Raw genomic sequence first — 11,012 nt, 5'->3', positions numbered from 1 at the left:
TTTGTTTTTTCCTGTGCCGCCTGCCCCTGCCGTTGTTTTCTGGAGGGTGGAAATGAAAATTGATTTGAAGCTAAATGAAAAATATTGATCAAAGTAATTTCTTGGATTTAGCCCACGTAGATGAATTTGTAATATTTTTTTTTATTTTGTGAAAAATGTACAAGCCTCACATAAAATATATATTTTCAATACAGATAGACAGTCATTGCACCTGAATCCAAGGGGGATTTGTCGATATGCCAGAATTATTTAGCTCACACTGAAATATCAATGCGTGTTTATGGATATTAATATTTTAAGTCCCGAAACACCCGAAAGCAATTCAATATGATGGCAGGAAACTTTTTATTACCGTTTTTAATGAATTTAAAATCGAAGTAAATATTAAAAAATTAAATTGCTTAAGCCATATTCAAGCATGGTTGTATTATCTGTTGTGATTTCTGAGAAAAATAATAAATAAATCTTACCTCTTTACACTTCCAAATAAAAATGTATAGTAATGCCTTTGATAGTTTAGTTTTTATTATTTCATATTATTCAATTATATTATTATGCTATTATGTATTCATGTTACGCTCTTTTTTCATCATATTATTTAGACTTAGGACTAGAGGGTTCTGTTCTGCACTTCAGTTTTGATTTCACTAAATATATATATTTTACTTTAATCGTACTATATAATGTCACCTGGCGCGCCCTTTGCTTTTTGTTTAGCGCCATTCGTGGTTTATTGTTTTAAATTAATACCTTAACTGTCGTTACAATTACATTTAATTACATTACAAATTTTGTAGTTGGAAATGCATTGGTTAAATGCAGAAAGAAATTATTATATAACTAACTATGCTCGGTAATTATAATTAGAATTTAGTTAAGTATTCGTTATCGAATGACAATAAATTACGAATTTACCATCGGTGTGTTTTGTGTGTGGGCTGGCTGGATAATGGCTTGTTACGCTATAATTGCATTATCCTTACTCATCATCTGATGCATATATAAAAACGGCGATCCGAATTTTGGGATTCCGATTACGAGTATTGTTTTGTTTTTGTTTACTGGAATCGCGCGCTACACTGTAGAAAATCTCTGGCCTAAGGTTGGAGTAGAAATCGGTCGTAAAACATACAAGTATATCCTAGTATATAGTATAGAGATAGACTGGGCAGAATGAGCTGCATGCGATAGTTAAAAACGGTACTCGGGTTCCTTATAATTTACACACACATCTAGAAGTCTTTGTTCGACAAAAATACACATTTATACACACGCATATACAGAGTCCGGTGAAGAGTTCCTCGATTCTCGGGTGCATTGCCATACGAGCTATGTAAGTAGGATACTAATTTGGCCAGTAATGCGTAGGCGGAGGCTGAGACTGTATGATCCTCTGATCAATATCCTTCGATCTGCTGCTGTGTCGAGGGTGAGCTTACGTAATTACAAAAATTACATTACTTCGGTTACGGCTATTGCTACGTTACAAATTACAGTTTACGAGCTACGAATACGTTTCCTGCTTGTACAAAAAATTGTTTGTTACCATCGTCGCCTTGCCCTGAACATAAAGTATACCCCCGATATATATCCACGATATATATATGTATATGCTATATATGTTTATGAAATATATTAGACATTACCTACGAGTAGTGTGTATGCGTAAGGGGTATTATAAGTATGTATTTATATGCAACTTCCATCTGTCGTCTGAGTATTCTTTTTTTGGTTTCTGTTTGGAATTCGCTGATTATATGCATGGCCATGATTTACGTTTACATTCAATGTATAGTATGTACGTGTGTGTGCTGTGATTTGTTATGTTTTCCTTTTGTTTTTGTTTTTGTTTCGCCTTGTTTAATGTATGAGTATGGTTTGGTGTGACTGTGTGTGACTCGCTTGCCGCTGCTTCTTCCTTCCGGTTCCGCTTACAGCAGTAAATTTTCTAAATGCGCTGCATACTCCTCGGCCGTGCTGAACTCCAGACTTTCGCTCTCGTCATGACTGTGACTGCGACTGTTGCGGTAGCTGTGAAAGTGCACGGAGAGAAAAATAGTTTACAAAAATTGATTTCAGAAGAAAGGAAATTAACTTCGGGGAGACGAAGTTGGTATATCTTTCCAGTTTGAAATTGCATTGGGGATCCATTTTTAAATCCCTTATAACTAACTCAAAAATGCATAAAATTCAATTCGGAAAGCTGTTCTGTGTTAGTTTTTCTTGGTTTAACAAATCTGCATACCAAATTAACAAAAACAAAGAATTCAAATTTTTTTCAAACTTTTGACAACTTTAACGAGATGTCTAGATCGATTCGTCTGTTGTTGCTGATCAAGAATATATATGATTTATAGGGTCGGAAATGACTCCTTCGATGTGTTTTGAGCTTTTAAATAAAATTAAAATACCCTGCATGGGCATAAATAGTACAACTAAGTCTAGAGGACTTAAGGCTTTAAGATATCAGAAAAAAATATTTCTTTTAGTGTCCAATTGCCAGGGACCACTGAGAATGTAATGAGCAAAGTTGGCGAGTCATAAAACGTTAATGCCAAATCAATAGGACACGTGTAAGTACCTGCTGCCGCCGCCGAGGTCTCGCTTCTTTCGCTTGCGATCCTGCGAGAGAGCCTCCACACACAGGACGATCAGCTTGCCATCGCAGGATTGCCTCTTCTGATCGAGGAGCTTGTGACCCTCCAAGTTGCTGGCATAACCGGACTTGTCATGGGCACTCGAGTGCCAGGCATCGCAGTATGTGTCCATAGAGCGCTCGCCATTCGGCAAGGAGCCATGCCAGACCATCTTCATGGGCCTGAAAGGGAATTTGCATTACATTTAATTTACATCAAAATTTAAATATATAAGTATAAATCTTACCATAGCGGATCTGTCATAACATTCTTGCCACTGAAACTGTAGATTCTCGGCGCCTGCGAGAAGAATCCACCCTGGCCATTGAAGATACCCTTCCAAGAGTTGAACAGCACATCGCCACGCGTATTCACCACGGGCAGGTCCCGGTCAGCCGGACGGACAATCGAGTCCAGATTCTGTACCCTGCAGGCGAGAGTTTCAAGTTATGGCCTTCATACGAGCGGCAATTACACGCAAACCGAACAAACAAACTGCCATCAAAAGATGTCTGAGGGGCAGGTGCTTTGTTCGCTTATTTATTTATGTTTTTTCACCACCCACCCACCAGGCAGAACTCGAGTTCTGAGCATTGGGTAAATAAATCGCACGAAATTGTTTTCCCAAGCTTTTGTTTTCATACTTTGAGCGCGTTTTCATTTTTTTTTTTTTTTTTTTTTGTTTCTCCCCGTTTCGTTTTTGTTTTCGCTCCGCTTCAAATATCAAGATTATGCGGCAACTAATGAGTTCCCAAAGTGTCGGCTCAGCCGGGAAACGTGGCGTATGAGCAACGCGGCGCATTGAAGCGCCAAATACAAGGGGATTTAGGGGAAAATCTTAATAGCTTGGTGCGCTGCAAAAACTAAACCGAACCGAGGAGGAAAACAAGCCTAAGACGCGTGAAAAATCTAAAGAAAGATAAGACACACTCGCCGCGAGCTCAGTACTGAGTACTTACCTGGATGAGAGGAATGCCTTGAAGGTGCCCAGGAGGCCGGCCCGTCGTCCCTGCCGATAGCAGGCAAAGTCCGCACCCCGGATTCCCTGTAAATCGCCAACCGAGGGCTCGTTCAGCGCCGCCACGCGTAGCTATTCCGGATCCGGGAAAAATATGGCATGAAATTAATGCGGAATTTATGTCAAGCATTTTAAGATCTAATTAATACTGAATTTAATAGCCAGAAATTGTTTGTTTAACAAAAGGTCTTCTTCTTCTTTGCCGGCGGGAGGTTCTGCCTCTAGCAGAAAATGATGGGTGGGCATAATGGATAGTAAAATACTTCAAATAATTGTCTTGGAGGTCTAAAAACGAAAACAACGAAAAATGCCGAAAGAGAACCTCCTTCGAGGCCAGGAAAAAAACAAAATATGATAGGACGTGGGCAGGAGGTCAAAGGTTGGATCTAGCTTAATTGAAGGACGGGGAAGAGGAGGACTCACCATTCGCGGATACCACTGGAATTGTGATTTTAATTTTCAATATTTTTTCGATCCCGTTAATTTTGTTCGCAGACGCAGCCATGAGATAAGGGACAAAAATACTTTTAATTTAATAAATCCAAATGGGAATTCTAGGCATTCTAACACCGAACGAACGAACACACACAAAAAAGGAGTTCTCAACATTCTTGGATTTCGTGTGGGATGCGAATCGTTGAGAACTAAGCTTCAAGGATTACCCAAAAAACAAAAGGACGAAATTCAATCAAGAAGCGACTAGTTAAAAAAGCAAATCACATAAAGCATACACACACACAGACAGAGCACAGAAAGAGATATATGTAAATAAACATGGAACTCTTATTTGAATAGGAAAAAGAGAGAGTTTCCATCGCATTAATGAAAACACAAAAACCATCGACAGACAGAGACAAAAGCAGAAAATCAAACTACACCAATTGTTCCGTGTACAACAACAGAACTGAAAATGCAATTTTCGCTAATTAGAAATATTTTCATTGGCCAGCAAACAAAATCAAATTATTTATTCAACGAGTAAAAATGTGCAAGAGTCGTTCACTATTTTCGAATTTCACCGCTGGTTTTTTGTTATTATTTTTTTTTTAGTACTACGGTATGCGATATTATGGATTTAATTACCGTTTCGTATTCGGGCGCGGTTGTAAACTGCATTTAACGACAATTAATTATAAATAAGTTTAGTAAGGCTTATCAATGACATTGGCTCTAGTTTCTGTTGTAAAAGTATTAATTACAAATTAACACGAATAATTTCCTTTTCATATTTTAATATTGAAATTCTTGTACTCCAATTTCTTATCATATTGTTCAGTTTTTAAGATACTCTATTTCAACGACCTTTAAATATAAGGGACAATTATTCGTGCATTTAATAACTTAGTGTCATGAGATTAGGAACAAAGCATTGTGTTCTCTTTATTTCTGTTTCTTTCTTGGATAGTTTTGTAGTTCAGTTCAAATAGCACTGATAGTTCAGTTAGTAGAGTGTATTGTTAGAGGCTCTCTTTTGGCGGGAAATGACAATCGGATGCCGGCAGAATCGTTGCTTTATAAATAATTCACTTCATTCATTTTTAACTCATCAAAGTCGAGTACACTTAATGCGCGCACAAAGGGAATCCCAGCTAGAAGTTCTGATTTCCATTCGCAGCGCTCTTAATTTTCGCCCGCGCATCAATGTCATTATCCCGCCGAAGGATACGAGTGCGAGTGCGAGTAGATGTACGGTGTGGAAAATGGCAAATGGGAAACACAATAAAAAGATGGAAGACAAAAAAATGTAAAGTCGAGTCGATTTCCATCACTCACCGTGGGCGTATTAAGCGGGGGCGGCGGGCTGTTGAGCAGGTTCTTCGACTGCAGGTCGAATCGCATCGATGGCGCCACCGTTGTGGGCGGTGCGGGCGTGGCAATCGGCACCAAGGTACCCAACTGTTGGAAGAGTAAAATATTACTTTAAATGCGAAAATTGTAATTAAAAGGCGGCGGCTGCCTGCTGACGAGACAAACAAACAAGCGTTTGACGAATTTGTAATTAATAAAACAAGAGCCCTGCGCAAATATACATGTTCCACAGACCCTTTCAAGTAGTTAATATTTCAGCGCGACTGCCAACGGAAGGCAAACACACAGCCGCTCCTCTCACTCGAGCCATTATGATGAGATGAAATCAGCGCTATGTTGTATTGAAACTTTTCATCAAATATTTGCATTACGTGTAGGAATTTATGTATCTGTCCCAGTCGCGGTCCTAGGTCCCTTTTTGCTCTCCGTTCCGTCTCAATCCCGACCTATATTAGGGTCAAATTTTCGACTGCCATAATGCGCGACGTCGTCTGACAAAAGTTTTAATTACTATTTTGAACTTTAAGTAGTCGACTCGTGTACTGAAATCTAATTAGGATGGCGCCTCGGCTACAATCTCGGTATCTCGGCAGACAGCTGTGTATTTGGCCCAGACGAAATGCGAAATGCAAATAGGAAGTCAACAACACTGGGCCAAAATTAAGACCTTAGTTACTCCCTGTCTAAAATATTAAACCTAAACCAAATACCTTTTAAACTCATCTACATCTTTAAGTTACTCAGTTGTGGATAAACCCTTTCATATTGAACTTTACAAGCTTGTTAACAATATTTCTCCCTCTGTAGCCAACTTCCTGACTCCCTCCCGACTTAGTGAAATTTCACCAACAAAGGGCCCTTTTTAGCTTTGCCTCGATTTTGCCATATTACTCGGCGCACCCTGACAGTTCATGGTCCTGTGCCGGGTTTTTGTTGTCAAAAGTATTTAAATGCTGCCGTCAAAGGCAAGAGATTTCGTTTTCATTCGAGGCTGCCTTATGCACATGCCAGTTGCCAGGAGCCGGCATACCATAGCCAGGAGAAGTCGGGAGCCAGAAGCCAGAAGCTTGGTAGCCAGAAGGCTCAACCACGCCCACCAGGCACAGCCATGCTGTGCTGGCTTTTGTGCCCTGCAACAACGGAAGCGGAAATCGAATCTCGAGCAGTTTTTTGCAGCTCCCCGATTTCTGAGAATATTGTACACTTTGGGCACAATTCAGGCAACTGCCACTACATGGATGTGTGTATGTGTGTGCATGTAGTTCCCCTCTGTGCCGGCCATTTTCCATTTACAATTTTCGAATGATTTCAATAACGCAACAAGCAGCCGAAATTGTGGCCACTTTAATGTTTAACAAGCTATCGGGGAAATCGAGCAATTTTGCGTGTAATTTCGCCAACTTCAGAGGTCGTCCACACACAAAATGCTGACCCGAGCAAATTGCCAGGGAGTCCGGGTAATAAAAGGTTCCCACTGGCACGAGTTCACCTTGGACTGGCAGAAGATTAATTGGCATGTGGCACTGACGACGGAATTTTGGGAGTGAGTGTCCAGGGGACGACAATAAAACCTTCGATTTCCGCTTAATATTATTTTTAATCTGCTGCAGGAATTTATGGCCCCAAGGAAAGGTCCTGGAGGCACCCCGACCAGATCAACCGATGCATGTTTTATATTTCATCAATAAATGTTTTGAAGCTTTGACTGACTCAAATTGCCTGCCACATGCCACATGTCGCTGGATGTTCTTCGTATCTTGGTATTCCTTAACCGGGACAAGTGAAAAGCCAAACGCAAGTCAATATAATTGAATAACGCAGATACTCCTACACACAGACACACATGTGTGATTGGCAATCAGTCTGAACGTCTGCAACATTTAATGTGCAAATAAAAAACGAGTCGATACAAGGGCAATGCCAAACAAACCTTATTTTATGGCAGGCATGGAAAAATAAATAAATAAATAAATAAGGCGAGTAGAAGACAAACACGCGCCCCTCCTTTTGGCCAGTTCCATTGCTATCCGCCAATTCGATTCTATTTTTGCATGCATTTGCCGCTTTCTTTTCTGAGGGGCTTATGGCCATAATGGAACAACACAACCGGGCGCGGTGGAGCGGGATCTATAAAATAATAACCGCCCGCCAGCGGGCTCAGCGCCTGTCATATTTGGCATTTTAAAAGTGCTACCCGAAGGTCCCTCTGTTTGCTTAGGAGCCAGAAATCAAATCCAGCCCCCCAAACTGAAAACGAAACTGAAGGAACACGGAAAGAAATTATATAGTAGATGTATATATAAATAACTATAGCAAAAGATATTACCTCAGACTAATATGTATAAAAATAAGTGGAATTCGAGTCCTTAGCTTCATCTAACAATTGAACCAATAAACCTCCTTTCTCGGTACACTCTTCCCCAATTTTATCATAATAAATAAATCTCAATTATTAAAAAATACTACTAAAAACTTGTCTCTGTGTGACTTTGGCCAAAAAAACTCACCGCAATATACTGCCAGCCCTTGTTGACGCGAACGAGCAATGCCTCCTCCTCGGTGATGTAGGCCAACGTGCCCGGCGGATTCAGTGCCGACTTCTGTATGGGAGGAAAAAAAATACACATACATCGAGAAAGAGTTTAAAAATACATGGTTGGTGCCAAATTTAACCAATCGACACCCACTTTAGTCATTTCATCGATGTTCTGGAAGGTGACTGCGCCGGGCACAATCTTCATATTCATATTCGAGGAGGATGCCGAAAAGTATGGTTCCTCGCCCTCAACAGGCCCCAGGGCCTCTTCATGTTTGTGTGAATGTCCTGTCTGGCGCGGTGGCTCTGCAAGGATAATTTAGGCATTATGGCACATAATACAATAAGTCTGTATTTACTTAAATTTGATTTTTTCTAAGTGCTAAATCACGACAGTGATGAATCAGTATAATTTAAGAAGAAAGAAGCTATAAGACAGTGGAGGAATATTATATATTATATTAAAAGAGGTAATATTCTACGTCTTAAAAATCAAATTATAAAATATTTTAAAAATATATAAAGATCAGTAAACCATGCAAGAAGATACATTCAGCAACAATTTAAAGAGTCGTGAATAAAAAGAATTTTAAAAATAAAATATATAAATATTTCTCTTTATGCTAAAAAATAAGTAAATAAATGGAAAAAGGATACCAAGAAATACTTATCGATTTCTATATTCGTCAGAATTTATTTCTATTCTCGGAAACCATTCGTGCTTTAATAATTCATATGTGAGCGCATTTTTATATATTTTCTAAACCGACCGAAAGTGTCAGAAGTTCGCCAAAAATATGCCAAAAACTGGCATTTCAGTTTAATGGTAACTAAAATGTGTTATGTCTTTGTGGGAGCCATGAGTCGGGTGATTTTCTGGCGGCGGAAAAGTCATGACGGTGTGAAAATTCGCGCATAAAGAAAATGTTTACACGCTGTACTCTATCAACGCCAAATGAGTTAATGATGATGTGCAAATATGAGGGAGCTTGCTCCCCATAAAAGGAGCAAGGAGCTAGTTCATAAAACGGTTGTGAAGGCATTCCAGGAAAAATGGGAAAATAGCCGTGGGAAAGGTGTTCGTTGAAAGGGAGGCAATTATCTGGGCGAAATGGGGAGTCATGCAAGCAACATTCCGAATGGCCAGGCCACAGGCAAAACACAAACGCTAAGGTTATTTCAATAAAGAATGGTGGATGGTTGAGTTGAGATTGTTGATTACCGGCTGTGCCATCGGGCCGATCGCGCAGATCTTGCAGCTCTCGCAGTGCTTTGAGTTCGTCTAAAGATGAGCGCGCACCTTGATGACGGGGAGTACGATACAAATGACATGGTTTGACACAGGTTGGATAAGTTAGGTTCGGTAAGGACAGTACTAGCTATATACAGATAGGACTAACTCTCTCTAACTAGGCTCACGCTGTTATATATATTTACAAAAGTTCGGAGCAAGTTTCTTGGGGTTTAGCTCACCTGGTCGGCCATAATAGGAGGCGTCACCAAAGAAGCTGCTACGCGAATCCATTCCGGGTTCACCCTTCGGTCCGGAAATCGATAGACCCGGCAGGCCTGGTGGTCCCGGAGGTCCTGGAGGTCCTGGCATCGGTATGTACTGCACTCCGCTGCTGTCACCATCGCTGCCACCGGTGGCAGGCAGTCCCGGTGGTCCAGGCAGGCCATCGCGTCCATCCTGACCTCGGTCGCCCTTGTCACCCTTGACCTGTGAACGAACAAGTTTTCCCAGTCAGTGTCTCGCTTCCTCGGTGATCCATCACCCACCCTCTGTAGGCAGATGGGGCGTATACTTAATGTCGTCTCTACTTACCCCTTCGCGTCCGCCGGAATCTCCCTTCGGGCCCTTGGGTCCCATCTCGCCCTTTGGTCCTGTCATGCCCGGCCGTCCCTGAGAATCAATTAAAGGTCATGAAAATCAGTGGAAGCAGCAGGATATAAAAGAAATTTGTTATCAGGTCGTAGTTTGATTGAAAGTTACATTTTTTTTACTTTATATAAACTTTAAGCTAGATTTACAAAAGGAGGAAATTTGCTTTAATATCAAATCTATAATTTTAATATGTCAATTAGTAATTTTTCCTTATAAAATTCTTAGAAGAGAACCTAATAACTTTACCAGTATTATACCAGTTCAATTTCCTTGCCTCTAAGCCACGTTTAATTATTAAAATTATGAGCTTTCGATTGCTCAAATGTCATGAGCACGTAGCAAAGTTCACACATGGTTCGGGGGGAAAAATCAAAATCCCCTCGCTCGTAAGTGGGAAAGTTGGAGCAAATTATATGATCATTGCCAGCAAAGTTGCTGCAGATGCAATGGGAACTTGAACTGAAGATGGAGTTAGGAAGCCGGACCAACGAGGCAACTTGAACTATGGCCAAAAATGGCCAAACTTTCGCCGTTTTCGGAATGCAACAATTTTCTAGTCGCAAAAAACCTTTTTGTTTCTCCGCTCGTTCTAGCAATTGAGCCAAAGTTCCGTGTCCCATTCACATTCTCCCAAGCTCATGTAAATACGCTGCTTGATTTTGATTTCGGGCAGTAAACGATGCCAGTTGGCACAGAATACTACAACCGAGAATGCCATGGAATTCGTGCCTCTCAATTCACTGACTCCGCTGGAAAAAAGGAAAGTTTGCCATTGCTTAGCTGTTGTTATTGCGGAATAATGGCGGAAATTCTGGGTAAACTGCAATTGGAATCGTGCGATGCGCTGACTGCCGCGTCCTGAATAACAGTGATGAAAATGCACTTAAAATACTTTTCGTTTGAGTTTATTCCACTTTTTTTTTGTGTGCTTCTACCCCCTTCGACCCGCTCTCTGCTCTCAACCTCTTTCACTGTCCTGATTGTCTAGATCGCGAGTGCGGCCAGAAAATGTCTGTTTGTCTGCGAACTTTTCCCAGTGGCAAGAACAATCGAAAGGAGCAGGATTCACGGGCGTAGAAAGGATGCAGAAAAGGATCCTAAATGCTATTGCCTTTTGGAGTTGCACAA

The 11,012-nt window shown here is 40.7% G+C and overlaps 1 protein-coding gene across 15 annotated transcripts in view; it reads right to left on the bottom strand.

The window, feature by feature from the left end:
* Positions 1-503: 503 nt before the first annotated feature.
* Positions 504-11,012, bottom strand: part of Mp (collagen XV/XVIII-type protein multiplexin) — a 62,129-nt gene continuing 51,620 nt past the window's right edge. For 5 of the 15 annotated variants that reach the window (XM_086829713.1, XM_086829720.1, XM_086829714.1 and 2 more), the window contains 12 exons: positions 9,825-9,902; positions 9,473-9,719; positions 9,222-9,299; positions 8,151-8,305; positions 7,971-8,063; positions 5,428-5,550; positions 4,738-4,764; positions 4,078-4,092; positions 3,596-3,726; positions 2,884-3,063; positions 2,582-2,818; positions 504-2,031 (listed from right to left, as the gene is read on the bottom strand). In XM_086829713.1, the coding sequence (XP_086685839.1) occupies positions 1,932-2,031; positions 2,582-2,818; positions 2,884-3,063; positions 3,596-3,726; positions 4,078-4,092; positions 4,738-4,764; positions 5,428-5,550; positions 7,971-8,063; positions 8,151-8,305; positions 9,222-9,299; positions 9,473-9,719; positions 9,825-9,902 (1,464 nt within the window). In that variant the 3' untranslated portion in view covers positions 504-1,931. The remainder of the gene's footprint in view (positions 2,032-2,581; positions 2,819-2,883; positions 3,064-3,595; positions 3,727-4,077; positions 4,093-4,737; positions 4,765-5,427; positions 5,551-7,970; positions 8,064-8,150; positions 8,306-9,221; positions 9,300-9,472; positions 9,720-9,824; positions 9,903-11,012) is intronic. The other 10 variants (XM_086829722.1, XM_086829724.1, XM_086829723.1 and 7 more) reach the window with 5 other exon arrangements.

The sequence above is a fragment of the Drosophila serrata genome, unplaced genomic scaffold, assembly GCF_035046125.1.
Source record: "Drosophila serrata isolate PLE 108 unplaced genomic scaffold, ASM3504612v1 contig_217, whole genome shotgun sequence".
Taxonomy (NCBI): domain Eukaryota; kingdom Metazoa; phylum Arthropoda; class Insecta; order Diptera; family Drosophilidae; genus Drosophila; species Drosophila serrata.
The sequence above is the reverse complement of the archived record's forward strand: the minus strand, read 5'-3'. Positions and strand labels throughout refer to the sequence as shown.